General features: G+C 44.9%; 1 protein-coding gene across 5 annotated transcripts in view; it reads right to left on the bottom strand.

Annotated features, from left to right (window-relative positions):
• The window catches only part of LOC145422999 (uncharacterized), a 66,345-nt gene extending 51,328 nt beyond the window's left edge, over positions 1-15,017 (bottom strand). Inside the window, exons 1-3 of one of the 5 annotated variants that reach the window (XM_080295045.1) lie at positions 14,598-15,017; positions 11,287-11,800; positions 1,803-3,838 (exon numbers count right to left, since the gene is read on the bottom strand). In XM_080295045.1, coding sequence (XP_080151171.1) covers positions 1,803-2,527 — 725 coding nt within the window. In that variant the 5' untranslated portion in view covers positions 2,528-3,838; positions 11,287-11,800; positions 14,598-15,017. Of the gene's footprint in view, positions 1-1,802; positions 3,842-11,286; positions 11,801-14,597 lie in introns of all 5 variants that reach the window. The other 4 variants (XM_080295043.1, XM_080295041.1, XM_080295042.1 and 1 more) reach the window with 4 other exon arrangements.
• Between the last annotated feature and the right edge of the window lie 911 nt (positions 15,018-15,928).

Here is a 15,928-nt window from a genome sequence, read left to right as displayed (position 1 = left end):
TTGCTGCATCATGCCCTAAATGAAATCGCTCAGAAACCAGTGTAGGCAGCTCTGCAACATGCTGTCATGCCTCTGTGCCATAATCTACCCCAGTGTAGTGTGGGATTTATTGGATCGCACTCAGTCAGTCGAAGAGGCAGCGAGCAGCAGATTGTGCTGTGCGATTTCATAACGAATCAGCCTTATCTCCGCTGCTGTCAGACTTCATCATTGTTCTGCACATGTTACATCATTTGCAAGCTTGAGGTCGGCTTTTTCTCACAATATCGGCTGCACCTGAACGTCCCATGACTCAGGGCTCAGAAGGATTTTTTTCTTCCCTGCACTTTGATTAATCACACGAACCCATATCTGAGAGTCTGACTCACCCTCTATCAACCTCTGTGTGCAATGGCTGCACGTACGAGAGCTTATAAGACAAAGCTATAGTACTATAAAATCTTTCTCCATGAGTCATCACTGCGTTTCCCCAGCCTCATATCTGCAGGTCTAACGGGAGCCTCGCTCCTGCAGCTGCTCTGTGCTTGCAGAGGGAAGAAGGCGATGCTCCATGTTCCTCTGAGCGAGGTGAAAACCATTCAACTGTTAGCCAGAGTGCTGTCCTTCAAATAGGTTTTCCACAGTTGCATAGCAACAGAGATCACCATGGCCAGCACTTCCAATGCTTCGGCGTTACCAGCTACGAAGGAAGTGCCCGATGGACACACGGGACAGCCGCAAGCCCCCATCCTGTTGCCTACGGCACCGGAGACGAAAGTCACAGACGGCAGCGAGGAGCAGTCATTCAACACTTCCTGATATGATGCGCGCAAGACAGTGTTGCCAGGCAACAAAGCCGATCCAAGCCAACGAAAAACAACTTCAGGGTGACAAAATTAAAACAAAATATGAGCACAAATCAAAAGAGGAAGCTACCATGGTGATCAGTACAGTACACAGTGTTTTCTTTCTGGCCTCTCAGCAAACAACCGCTCCTATTCCAAAAGTATCGGTTGCATAATGCTTTCGAGTCGTCGCTCCACCAATTATCAGTGTTTGAGATTTGTAGCTGTTTAGTTCATCTGTCCCTCGAGTCCCACACGCTCCCGCTTGTCTGCAATTTATAAAATTTTCACTCTGCAGCTCTATTAGCTGATAAAAGGATGAATGTTTATCAGTCCGGTACACCCACCAATCACACTGTCTCACAAACCTCTCTGGTTTGGAGGAGGGAACGCTCGAGTGGCAAACTTCACCTCTCCGACTTGTTTGAGTCCTTTAAAGTAAACCCTGTTCAGCTTGCTTGCATATCTGCACCAGCAAGGAATCAAGCAAAACAGATGTTTCCTGGTCAGACTAAGCAAGAGCGCTTGCACAAAACCTGAGTGAGAGAAGCAGCAAAGTTAGTAGCGATCAAAGCCAAAGATTTACACGAGTTTTGGCAAAGCAGACAATGTAGTGACGGGCTTCAAGCCAAGGTTACGTTTGAAAATTTAGTGATAGGATGCCATATTATAAAAACATATGTGCAATACGTGTTCCCTAGTAGTTAAAAGATTTTTACTGCAAGATTTGAAAGCATTTATTACACAAAGAAAAGGCAAAAGGTGATCTGTACAGACACAAAGAGATGTGCTGGGGGAGGTGCACCCCCTCAGGATAACTGTGGCAATATGGCATCCCTTATTTTTCCCCATGAAATGAAAGGAATCTCAAGAACTACAAGGCACTTTTCACCATTTTACCGTCAGCTCTTTGCCTGGTTTGCCATCTTCTCGTACTACCTTTGGCCCTGCTTGTAGTAAAAATACAGTGGAACTTACAATTTGTGGTGGTGGAGGGTGTGGGCGTGATGGTTGTTGGCAGCGTTGGCTCTATGCAGGCGCTCCAGCCTTTCCTTCTCTTTCTCCACGAAGTTGGTGTTGGTGCCAGTGCTGGTGGAGGGCATGCGAGTCAGCCGGCTGTGGGCTCGCGGCTGATCCCTGGGTGGAATCGGAGGTGGGGGAGGAGCAGCCGGGGCTGAAGAGGAGATCGGAGCTGAAATTTGGGTCAGTACAGAGTGAGGTGTTGGGGCGCAGGTTGGAGAGGGAACTGGAATTGGAGTCGGAGCAGTGCTGTTGGTGCTATTATAGGAGTGGGAGTGGTGGGTGGAGGAGTGGTGGTGCACCTGATGATGCTGGTGGTGGAGGGGGATGGAGCAGGGAGGCTGTGCCGGAGCCTGGTGCTGGCTGTTGTGGTGATGGTGATTCTTTGTGGAAATGGAAGCCGATGTGGTCTGAGCCGGCGGCGGTGGTGGCGGAGGAGGAGGGAGAGGAGGCTCGGGAGGAGGCGCAGGTGGGGGAGGAGCGACGGGCTGCCGGTCCAAACGGAGGTCCTTGTTCTCTTGGCTGAGCCGGTCCAGCTGGACCTCCAACTCCTCAATTCGGCGCCGCTGCGTTTCTAAAAGTTTCTGCTGGCTTTCAATGATGTTGTTGAGTTCAAGAAGATACTCCACGGCCCGGTTAGGGCTTTCTGGACTGCCCTGGCCTGGGCCCTGATTAGCATCCATGACTAATAGGTCTGAAAGGTAGCACTCAAGCTAATGGCTAGGAAACCTCAGGCTAACAAAACAAAAAAGAAAAACGGCTATGGAAATTCCCAGTGGACAACGGTCACTTTTAGCCTAAATGCTGTCACAGTTGTTTAGATCCAGGTAATACAATTCAAGGCAGCACTGAGTCTAAATGCTAAACTTCCGCACCGGATGAAATGCTGCCTGAGTCACAGCTACTGCTAGTGCAGAGCCAAAGGCTAACTCAAAGAGTGGTGACACAAATAAGCCACAGGGCCGAGGATACAACTCCCTCAAACTGGCCGAACGCAAAGAAGAACTTGGACCGGATCTGAAGTTACGCAGAGCAGAGTCGCCCAACTCTACAGCCTAAAGCCTACTGTGTGAAAAATAAATCCTAAACCTTAAAACAAAAGTACCCTTCACCCTCCCCCCCACCAGAGGTAAGTGGGGGGGAGAGGACTTTTTCTTCTTCGAGTTCTGAATCAGAGATCAAGATGGACCTCGTCCTCGCGTGCTCCAAACACAGAGTTTTATTGAGCTGCCGACCATTCCCTGGTTCGGTCAGGTACTCCTGCCGGGGTTCAGACCCATGACAGTTAAAACCAGAACGATCGGGTTAGAGTGCGAGATTGCCTTGTCTCGCCGACAGTCAGAACGGTCCGTTAAACTTCCTGTTTTTCAATGAATCAGTTGAATCCGGACTCTGCACTCCATACAGCACATCAGAACATCAGTTTCCCAGAAGCAGGTGTGGAAAGCACAGCTGACGGGGGATTTGCTTGCCCCTCTCTATTAAAGATATTGCATGTTATCATTGCTGACTCCAGTCTATTGAGATCTTGTGAAACTAGTCATTTTTTCCCACCAACGGTCCACTGGAGCCGTGAACTGTGAGTTGACTAAGCATCGGCTTCCCTGCAGAGTCTCATAATCCTGGGGTCAGAAGCCATGTGCTGATTTTCCAAATCTCACAGTCAGCAGATGGTTATGTTAGCTCAGTTCAGACACTCGCCATCATTAATATGACCTGGGACCGAAGTTCGCAACTCAAAGCTCAGCAAATCAAAAAGTGTAACATCAGTCGAAAATCATCTTCTAATGAGCATGGAAGAGCAGAGCTTCACCTCCTCCTGGTCCATGGACTCACCAGCAGGCCTCAGCCTGTCTTCCTGCAGTTGCTCTGTCACAGGAGGTGATAGGTAAAGGTCAAAGGTCATGTTAAATATTGGTGTTCTTCCCGAACGCTGCGAGACATTTCGGTTTCACCGTCATCACCATAATCCAGCTGGATGGCACTTCTGGATCCTTCTTCCAGTCATGCAGCCGTTACATGTAAAAGAAGAAGAGAAGGGAAAAGGCATATAAGAAGCAGAGTCAGCAGGAAACACCAGCATTGATGCTCTCAGTCGTTTCTTGCCCTTCTTTCATCACCTGCTCTCTGGTCCGCCTTTCATCATTACCCCTCTTCTCTCTTGCTTCCTCCTTTCGCTGCTCTCTACCTGATCTTTCTTTTCTCCATGCTTTTCCTCCATCTGTTGTCTTTTCAAATCTCCGGCCCTTCCTGCTCTCTGACAGAACAGTTGCAAAGAGTGTGAGGTCTCTCAGCCCATAAATACCAATGACATGCTCCGTCTCGGTCGTGAGAGACACGAAAAATGATCACACACACCATCGGCCTCTCCTCCTACACTATCGCTATCGCTCATCTGTCTTTATCCACCTCGTTCCTTCCATTTCACTCAGCTTCAGATCTTCTGCTAACCTTCTACGTTGTTCTTTTTGTGCATCAGAGCAACATTTAAACACACAAACACAACATGCTCGAACGGCACAAGCTTCCACAGTTTGGTTATAAGCAACAAATTTCAGGAAGAAACAGCCAATCACTAAGCTTAAAAACTGAGAACAGCGTGTTGATAACAGTGGGAGGAAACAAAAGATAATGCTGCTGAGTAAACTGATATTACCATCTGCAGCGTATATCACTTCAGTCTTAATTTCAGGCTTTCAGGGGCTGCTTGAAACTGAAGGCTTATACAACAATATAAGTTTACAACAATACACAGCAAAGTACTCGTTTTTTATGTCTCACAGTGTGTCATAAAACCAAAAAAGGTATCATAGCAGCTTTAAATTAGTGAAAATCATTAATAAAAAATTGATAAAAGGAACTGGAAAGCTGTTTGTTAGACATGTGAATCTTGTTCGGTGAAGGTATCGTGTCCCTGCAGGGCTGTGGGAAAAATGACCAGCTGACTATATTTGTTTCTGATCCTTGGAAATTATTATTTATTTAAAAAAAAAAAAATAATAATAATAATAATAATCACCTGACAGGACAAAAACTGCATTCCAATAACTCCAATTAAGAGCGATGGTGTCCACCTGTCAGTTAAGGTGGACACACCCCTAATGATGGAAACGATTAGTTTCAAGGTAATTCAAAAAGGCGGGACATTAAAAAGGCCAGCGAGGTGCTGCTGCCTCACATTAAAAAGAAGCTCCATCTGTAGGTCTGCGAGTGAGGTGTCTTTGAGACTGTTGCTGTGACCACGGTCACTAACCAACTGGACTGTTTAATGACACCAAACTGCTAAACACACTAATCAGCACAGAGAGGAAAACAAAATGTCTTCACAGAAAACTGAAATTATCTGAATGCATTTGTGGGTAATGGCACTTTAAACACTTCATACTAGATTGATCTTAGGGTCACTGCTGTGCTTTAGAAGCCATAAGGACTGCACCATCACAGCCAACGTCCTTGTTTGCATGGCTGTTTTGTGAACGTGTTCCCTGATCTACTGGCATCATGGAGCTTCTTCCTCCAACCTTAAAAATGACCACTAACTGCATAATTCCCACCCAAACGCAGAGTTGATCCTAAACCTAACCCTAAGCCAAGGCTTTACCCTCACACAGCCTGAAGGCATGTGGGAACCAACAACATCCACACTGACGGTCTAACAGTGAAACCGGTCCTCAGAAGAACAGCTCTACATGCTCACACACGAGCGCTCAGCCTTCTGGTCTCTATTGCAGCGCGGCCAAACAGTTTCAGTTTTTATATCCCTTCCCATTAAGCACATTCAATTATTCATGGCTCACTAACTGACCACCATCCCTCTCTCTCTCTGCACATCACTGCTTTATGTCTGCTCCACACAGAGCGTTTGTGTGTAACTGTTCACTCACACTGAATAGGTTTTAAGTTTGTTCCTGCCAGTTATCAGCTTTGTTATGAAGCCGAACTTTGAGGACAAAAACTGACAGTGTTTCTGTCGATGACAAAGGAACTAAAGAGGAGTGAGTTAATGATGAACAACTGAATCATTAAACATTTCTTTACAAAGAAGTTGATGGTGGAATTGCACTTTAACCCTTTCTTGGCTGTTTGAGCGTCTAAACTGTTGAAGCCTTCGGCACTGGCTGGACAAAGGCTGCATCAGAAGACTTTAAGCTTACTGAAAGATCAGATGGTTTTACTCGTTTAATTAGCTACAGTGGGGCAAAAAAGTATTTAGTCAGCCACCGATTGTGCAAGTTCCCCCACTTAAAATGATGACAGAGGTCAGTAATTTGCACCAGAGGTACACTTCAACTGTGAGAGACAGAATGTGAAAAAAAAAAAATCCATGAATCCACATGGTAGGATTTGTAAAGAATTTATTGGTAAATCAGGGTGGAAAATAAGTATTTGGTCAATAACAAAAATACAACTCAATACTTTGTAACATAACCTTTGTTGGCAATAACAGAGGTCAAACGTTTACTATAGGTCTTTACCAGGTTTGCACACACAGTAGCTGGTATTTTGGCCCATTCCTCCATGCAGATCTTCTCGAGAGCAGTGATGTTTTGGGGCTGTCGCCGAGCAACACGGACTTTCAACTCCCGCCACAGATTTTCTATGGGGTTGAGGTCTGGAGACTGGCTAGGCCACTCCAGGACTTTCAAATGCTTCTTACGGAGCCACTCCTTTGTTGCCCGGGCGGTGTGTTTTGGATCATTGTCATGTTGGAAGACCCAGCCTCGTTTCATCTTCAAAGTTCTCACTGATGGAAGGAGGTTTTGGCTCAAAATCTCACGATACATGGCCCCATTCATTCTGTCCTTAACACGGATCAGTCGTCCTGTCCCCTTGGCAGAAAAACAGCCCCATAGCATGATGTTTCCACCCCCATGCTTCACAGTAGGTATGGTGTTCTTGGGATGCAACTCAGTATTCTTCTTCCTCCAAACACGACGAGTTGAGTTTATACCAAAAAGTTCTACTTTGGTTTCATCTGACCACATGACATTCTCCCAATCCTCTGCTGTATCATCCATGTGCTCTCTGGCAAACTTCAGACGGGCCTGGACATGCACTGGCTTCAGCAGCGGAACACGTCTGGCACTGCGGGATTTGATTCCCTGCCGTTGTAGTGTGTTACTGATGGTGACCTTTGTTACTTTGGTCCCAGCTCTCTGCAGGTCATTCACCAGGTCCCCCCGTGTGGTTCTGGGATCTTTGCTCACCGTTCTCATGATCATTTTGACCCCGCGGGATGAGATCTTGCGTGGGGCCCCAGATCGAGGGAGATTATCAGTGGTCTTGTATGTCTTCCATTTTCTGATGATTGCTCCCACAGTTGATTTTTTCACACCAAGCTGCTTGCCTATTGTCGATTCACTCTTCCCAGTCTGGTGCAGGTCTACAATACTTTTCCTGGTGTCCTTCGAAAGCTCTTTGGTCTTGGCCATGGCGGAGTTTGGAGTCTGACTGTTTGAGGCTGTGGACAGGTGTCTTTTATACAGATGATGAGTTCAAACAGGTGCCATTCATACAGGTAACGAGTGGGGGACAGAAAAGCTTCTTACAGAAGACGTTACAGGTCTGTGAGAGCCAGAGATTTTCCTTGTTTGAGGTGACCAAATACTTATTTTCCACCCTGATTTACGAATAAATTCTTTACAAATCCTACCATGTGAATTCATGGATTTTTTTTTCCACATTCTGTCTCTCACAGTTGAAGTGTACCTCTGGTGCAAATTACTGACCTCTGTCATCATTTTAAGTGGGGGAACTTGCACAATCGGTGGCTGACTAAATACTTTTTTGCCCCACTGTAACATAGGATAGCTGAAATGGCTAATTTCTTACTCTAACATATTAACAATCATCCTTAGTTAGCCCAGCGGATCCTCAAGCACATCCTTCTCTGATTGTCCATCAGAGGTTATAAGATGAATAAATGCTTACAAACTAACAACAAAAAAGTACAAGCAGTCTTCTTTTACACAGTGACTTCATTAACGGACCAATGATCAGATGTGCACAGCAGATCTGGTGTAAACAGTGTTGCATTTAGCAGATGAAGAACCAATCGTGTCCCTCGATGTAAACCAGCACAGGCCATCATTACTCACTTCAATCACAGTTTGCATCCATTTATTCCTCAGTCGCACTGGAACAATGCGACTGAGGAACAATCTGTGGATGCAGTGATAGCGCTGAATGTCTTTGTGTTTGGTGACTGACAAAGTAGTCATGGTAACCAATTGGTTGAGTACAGGTTAACCATCTAATTTTATTTTATTTATATGGCACCAAATCACAACAACAGCAACCCCGAGGTGCCTTTTATTGTAAAGACTAGGAGTGCAACGATACTCGTATCGATATTGAACCGTTCGATACAGTGCTTTAGGTTCGGTACGCATATGTATCGAACAATACAACATTTTTAATTTATTTTACCAACTTTCCTTCTGACGATGCTGTCTGTGTTGAGCGCTCAGTGGATCTGCGTTCGACTACTCTGCCTAGGCTGCACTGTCGAGCGCAGATCCACTGAGCGCTCAACACAGACAGCATCCTCAGAAGAAAAGTTGATAAAATAAATTAAAAATGTTGTATTGACAGAAGCTAAGCTCGTTGCAACATGGCAAATTGAACCTCCCCCACCCTCATTCAGATCTGGCCTTTGGAACCATCTTGGTTTTCATGTGACGTATGACCCTGAAGGTAAGCGCGTCATGGACTAAAGTAAAACAGTATGTTGGATGTTCCATGCAATGCTCAATTACATGGGTGGGAGCTAGTGTGTTAGCGCAGTTAGCTCGTTAACGTGTTGGCCGTCCAACCCCACGCTCAGGGCGATCCGCGGTAGCTCGTTAACGGAGATTTGCCGTGTTGTGGCATTAACGTCATTTCAACGAGATTTACGCTGACAGCACTAGTGGGAACACAACGAATATGACTGCACATTTACTCCGACATCATCCTAGTGCAAAGACAAGTGGAAGCAGACAAAAACAACAAGCACGCATGCTACTAACTTTACCCGAGTCATTTAGACAGCCGTTAGCACATTTTATAAAAAAAATCTGGGGATGCATTTTCTGCATGTGTCTTGTTCTTTGACTCAAACCTCATACAGCAACTCAACCGTCACAGAAGCTTGAGAGATTTAGTGACTTCAAAAAACCAGCAGCACGTCTCCAAACACAACACGCGGTGGATAGCTTTTCTTCGTTCTTTGTTTATTATAACGTCTGTTTTCTCTGCACAGGAGCCAAGCTAAAACATGAGCAGCACAAACATTACAGGAGACCACATTACCTTTCCACATATTTCTCACACTGCCCCAAGTGGTGCTACACAGTTAAAACATCTAAGCATGGGTTTGCAAACGTCTGGTGGACACAACAAGAAAGGTAATCCATCCGCGGGAAAGATGCTGCACTATAGACCTGGATACAGTTTGACCATATTAAAGCAGAAAGCTGCAGAGGTGGACTTTGGATATACTGGACAAAGGACGTTTCAGATAGAGCTGCCAGGCAGGAGGAAAAAGAGGATCACAGAGAAGATTCATGATGTCGTGCAGAGAGTTGGTATGACAGACGATGCTAGAGGATAGGATGAGTAGATGATCTGCTTTGGCAACCCGTAAAGGGAGAAGCTGAAAAAAGAAGGAGGAGGAAAAAACAAACAAACCTGGATACATAAGGTTCTCAGTCATCCCGGTCATCGTCGTCTAAGGAGCTTGGAAAGAAAAGCGTCTGGACTTCTTTAAGTGGCTTGAAGATGTTTCACCTCTCAGCTTCTTCAGTGTGTTGAAGAAGCTTCTCGGATGAGACACTTTTCTTTCCAAGCGCCTTACAATACCCAGATACAGTTTGTATTTTGAGTCTGGTGTAAGAGAGTGCACTAAGGTTTGTGTTACTTTTACTGTTGCAGCACTTGTTGTGTTTTAAACTGTGTTTTTCTGCGAATAACAAGGCAGGCTACGTGTCGTATGGGTGGTGCAGGCCTACTCATAACCAGCAGGAGGAGGATACACAGTTAGCACTGATGGTGGCACAATTACCCTGATTGTAGCTGTCCATGTTTCTGCAACGCAATTTAATGAAATTTATATAGCGCTGGTTTACAAGATGCTTCACAATGTAAGTCAAGAGCCGCGCACCATCACGACCTACGTGCTCGTTATAAATCTTTGCTGTAGGAGAATTTTTAACTATGTTGAGTCTCAACAAGTGGAAACACAACCTGTTTTATTCGTGGACGGTGAACTACATGAACATACAGAAAAGTAATTCATTACATTTATTTTCTGAACAGCGTATCCATCACAGCGCAGCGGTGGGGCTGGGTGGTGTACACCTGCACAGGTTGCCAGCCTATCACAACACCTGGTATTTCCAGGCAGCCCCTCATCCAAGAACTAACCCGGCCTGGCACTGCGTCATCAGATGAAATCAGGGTGTTATGGTATCGAATGTCCCAGAGGAACCCACCCGAGGGATTAATAAAGTTCTATCTAATCTAATCTAATCTAATCAGCTGCTCTGAATTTTATTTTTCCTGCCTTCACCATGGAGATCACAGGATTGGTTCAATTTGTTGGGTTTTCAGAAAGAAATCTCAAAATGTTCAAGACTGACATAGACGACAGGTTTCTAGAAGTGAGGCTTTGCCTAAATTAGGATCAGAAATAGACCTTTATTGTTATTGTACATGTACATGTACAACAGAATTATGGGAAGTGGATTCAGGCATTTTTTCAAATTTTAACTTTTAATGGTCTTTATGGTCTAATCTGGATCCATTCATCCATCCATGGAGGAAATGCCTTGGTGGAGGTACGGTAGCCCAGCCTGATCTCGTTAAACTACAGTTTCTAAAATCGCTGATGAATTTTAAGTATTTCCATAAATCTTTGTTATTGTGCACTGGTTTCATGGGGAAATGCTTAAGAAATAGCAGAAAAACAGTCATTTACTGCGTGACATAATCCTATTTCTGAGTTCTAAATCTTACACTGAAATCAATCTTCACTCTTTGCTCTGCATGTGCACACAATTCATCGGTGTGTGGGCGGCCTGAACCCTTTTTCCTCTGATCTTTTACATAATGTCGATCTTATTTAACAGCAGCGGGACTATTTTAATTGGCCACTTTCAGTCATGTTATTTGCCACAAACACACAAGTTCTTACAACCCACACATTTCACATACAACAGCCTCATTCCACTTGCACGCGCACACACACGTGAAGCACATGCAAACATACACACGAACATGTGCAGCATATGCACAGTTAAAAAACAGGCTACACACACAATAATGGTCTGTGTGGCCTATATAGTCGACAGCTACATGCACATGACACACATGACAGCGCACACTCACTGACACACACACACACACACACACACACACACGATGCAGCACCCAGAAAAAACAAAACAAGAAGGAGTCTCACAGGTTTCAGCGGCTCCTGCAGAGGTGATGGAGGGATGAAGGTGGAGGAGGAGGGAGGATTATTGATCCAAGCTCATCCCTCTCTCCCCTCCTTCGCTGACGCTACTGTCACCATCATCTCTCTCAGAAAAAAAAAAAAAAAGAAGTGCTGCTGATGCTCCGAGGTTTCGCTCTCTTCTTCTTCCTCTTCACCAGATTACGATCACTTCAATCCCTCCTTCTGTTCTCGCTCTCCGTCTTCACGTATTCCTCTGCTCGCCTCGCCTCGCTGCTGCTGCAGGCCGGATCCTCTCCTCTTCTTGCTGCCGAGTCAATCTTTTTCTAATTATCATTCCTCTGCGTCTGACAGCCGAGGGATCTGCTGCTGATCTCCCCTCTTCGTCCGCGTGAGCGTGTGAACAAACGAAGCTTTGGTTAATGTCACCGATGAAGTATTCGTTTCTTCTAATCCTCGGCTATGTTGCTGTAGAAAGAGGAGGAGGAAGGAGGGGGAGGTGTTGTGTCCAGAAAGGCTGCTTGGATGGATGGATGGATGGATGGATGGATGGAGGAGGTAGAAACCGTAGAGAGGGAGAAAGGAGGGAGGAAGAGTATGTGTAGGTGAGAGGGAAAATGTGCACCGTCAAACAGCGACACATGCAGAAAACACATCAGCTGCAAGCGCTGGTTTACCGCACGACCAGAATCATTGCACCGATATCACAGAGGGTGTTAGAGGCTGAATGCAGCTCTGTAGTTCCTGCATATTTTACTAATACCGTGACAGTGCTGTGGTCCAAGGACCAAGTGCAATAAAATCTATCCATCCTTGATAAGAATGCAAGGAATAAAAACTTAGCTGGTGGACCCAGGTGTGCTAAATTAACCTTTAGCATCTCATGCTCGACAGTTACATGTCAGAGTCAGGGCTTGTTCACATCTGTTCTTTTAGAAGGAATTTTCACCTATTTGTTCCTTTTGACGGGATATTGTAGCCAAGAGCATGTTAAAGCCTTGATCTGATAGTTAGCATCTTTTAGTTTCTACAATAAATCTAAAATTTAGCATGTGGCTAAAACACGAGCTAACCCTACATGGTTTACTTATGACCTGTTGTTGGTTAATGGTCTTGTTTTAGATTTATTATCTGGTGGTTATTTACTCACTGCAATAACAGGTCACTTTTAAAATGTCTGATATTTAACAACAGGTGTTTCTCTTGCCGACTGTGCATAAAATCACTTGTAGAAATGCCTTAAACCTGCATTCTGCCAGCAGGGGGCGACTCCTCTGCTGCACTGAACACACCCAGTGACCACTTTCCTGATGAGTTTATGGGCTACATCAGCAGTCCAACCTTTTTTGCACCACGGACCTGTTTATGTCCGACAATATTTTCACAGACCCGCCTTTAAGGTGTCGCGGATAAATACAACAAAATAAAACCAGTATCTGTACCGAAAAAAAGGAGATTTATTCATAACACACGGCAAAAGACCCAGGGAAACCAAATTAACAATATAAAAAACACAATAAAAACCCTGAAAACCATAAATTTCACACCCGAGCCTCAACTCTTGCGGCCTGTTACCAAATGACTCATGGACTGGTACCGGTTCATGGCCCGGGGTTGGAGACCGCTCTGCTAAATCACTAGTTTCAGGCTGCTAATGGTGCTCCTATTAGCGTGAGAAGGGCATATAAAGCAGCCCATTCTCATTGACAGCTCAGACTAAGTCTTCACAACAAAAATTCACTAACCATTGGGTAACGTCAACGTGTGTTCATCATTCATATACAGTCTATGTTTGTCTCTGTTATTATGTGTAGTGAAGGAACCATAAACACTGTGCTGGAGATATTAATCAGTAACTTCTGCATTAATGTCAGAGTAATTTTTGGCTTTTAATCTTTTTTTTTATTGTTCCTTTTCCAGAGTGGAATGATTGTAGAGCGTACAACTGTCAAGCATGGTGGTAGTAGCATCAAGCTCTGGCTTTGCTGTCTGTGGTATTGGTGCATTAGACAAAGTGGACAGAATGATGAAATCACACAGTTAGGTGCTCCAACAGGACAATGATCCCAAACACACATCACAGCTGGATTTAAGTGTTCATTACCTCAGAATACAATTAATTTCAAACTTGCGAACCAAATTCATGCATTTTAAAGCCATTAAGGATGCATGCTGTACAACCATCTGATCGGTGAAAGGAACAGTTCAGCAAAACAGTCACGCCTATGATGACAGTATGTAAATGTGTATCCGCAACTCCAGTAAATACCAGCTAACAATAACATACAAAAACACTTTCTCTTATTGGCTTATCTAAGTGTTACCACTAATCTGGCAGCAAAGTCAATGAAAAACAGCCCACAGACACAAATCTGAGTTAACTGTAGGAACATGGAAACAAATGTGATGCGATTACTGTGTTTCCCACCTTCTGGAGCTGCAGCACATTTCTCACATTAGCCTCAAAACAGAACCTCATTCACAGTGTCTATGTCCATCCTTCATATACAGTCTGTGGTCTTTGATCCTTCTTCATATTTGGTTCGTGTGTCCTTGTGGTCTTTCATCTCTCATTACAGTCGACTTTTTCTCATTTTGGTCAGCAGCAGCCTCTGACCCCTCAGGCCTGCACCACGTTTCGGTTTTCACTAATCCTACCTTACATCAATAAATGACAGAAGCAGCACATAAGAGTTATGACATTAAATAATAACCTGAGATAAGAAGATTAGAGGTTCTTTAGCTCGGTGGCTGCAGTTAAGCTGCACTGGCACAGTTTGCGACATCTATAAAATCATATGTAATTTGAATGACAGGCCCACACTTAATAGCGCAGGGTCAGTTCACACGCATCACAGTGAGGATTTCACTGGACTCGTGTACAGGCTGATTCAGGCCTACAGGCTGCTGACATGATTCAGAGGATCGATACAGCGGATCGCAGATTCTGAGCGTCTCCGCGGAGATCAGGACAATGTTTTCGGTTATGGTCTCATTCTGCGCGCGCTGTTTTCACGCTATGTGACAGGAAAGCCAATTAACCGCCAGCTCTAATTAACGATGACAGCACGAGCGCTCAAACGTGACAGCAGAGCTGACAAAACTGTTTTTAATAAATCACCAAAATGAAAAGTTGACGCTCTCTGATGTCTGCGGTTATTCATACACGGCAGAAAATACGCGCGCGCGCGCACGGTCCATCACAGCCGTTACACACACACACACACACACACACACACACACACACACACACACACACACACACACACACACTCGCCTTTACGCAAAGGTTCATGAAGGACTTGGGAATAACTCACCTCGTCCTCTGTCCTCTGCTGTGAAATGAGAATAATCCCCATCTCACACACACAGACACACACTCTCTGTCACCGCGATCCGCTGCTGGGAGCTGTGGCCGCAGACGGAGCAAAAGATCCTCCACATCCAACAGGATGCACCACTCTGTCCGTAAAAGCAGGCGGAAGCATTAAGATAAGGCGGAGGCGCGCGCGCGCCTGCAGTTCCTGTGATGGCTGCTTGAGGTTGACTCCAAACTGAGTCCGTCTCCACAGACTCGTGTTAAACTGCACCTGAGGTTTTTTTAATGGCTCATACTGAATGCAGGGAATGCTTCAGCTTTGGCTGACTGGCTGCTTTGATTGTCCTCACATCCACTAACACAGGGGGTCCAACTCCAGGCCTCGAGCACGCTGTCCTGCAGGTTTTACATGTGTCCTTGATCCAACACAGCTGATTAAATTATGAATGGCTGGGTTACCATGGTAATATAGCTGGTGTCGGTCAATCAATAATTTTCACGTGATGTTAGACCTACAGGGACATGCACACTTGGAGGACAACACAATACTTTTGTCCTTTGCCAAACACAGACATCCTTTGAAAGTCATTGAGTTTAACTCAGTTGCAACATTTATTTAGAGCTGTCAGCAGGGCGTAGACTGTGGCACCAGCATGTCAGCCCTTCATGTTTTGAACTTCTGAGACCTTTTCTGTGTTTCGTTCCAAACTTGGACAAAATCTCACAAAGCTGAACATTAAGAACCAGGAGGGGGTGAAAACGCACCAGAGTGAGACCTCCTGTCTTTGTGACACTCTCTGATGGCTCGATTAATCAGTCCTGCATGCACCTCTGCTGCTGCACCTGCTGCAGCCCCTTCCTGCTCAGCTTCCGGCCCCTCTACCTCCTATTGGTGTGTTCCATCACCCATGCTACCATTCGGTCTACATTATTTTTTAATGCACAGAAAGCATTTTAGTGGTGCACTGTTGGTGTCACAAATAAATGCTAATATTTAAACATCTTAAGGTTTAATATCATATTGCATCACCATTTGTCTTTGAGGTAGAGTGCATAGCTATATCCTGCTGCCAAATACTAATAACCATCATACATGACTTCTGTGCAGCTACAGTAACGTATAATAGAAAACATCAAGATTAAGATTTGTATTCTTTTACAGAATGCCCCCAGATGTGTTTTTCCACCAAAGGGGTAACTGTAACCAATAATCCAACTGAAACATCAATATGAAACTCTGTAGTCTGGATGGAAACAAGCAAACATTTGTTTTCTTCTGTAACGAGTTGTTACAACCGTTCACCTCACCATAATTTTGCTCTTCCATCC

Source organism: Astatotilapia calliptera, chromosome 20 (assembly GCF_964374335.1).
Source record: "Astatotilapia calliptera chromosome 20, fAstCal68.1, whole genome shotgun sequence".
Lineage (NCBI taxonomy): Eukaryota > Metazoa > Chordata > Actinopteri > Cichliformes > Cichlidae > Astatotilapia > Astatotilapia calliptera.
The sequence above is the reverse complement of the archived record's forward strand: the minus strand, read 5'-3'. Positions and strand labels throughout refer to the sequence as shown.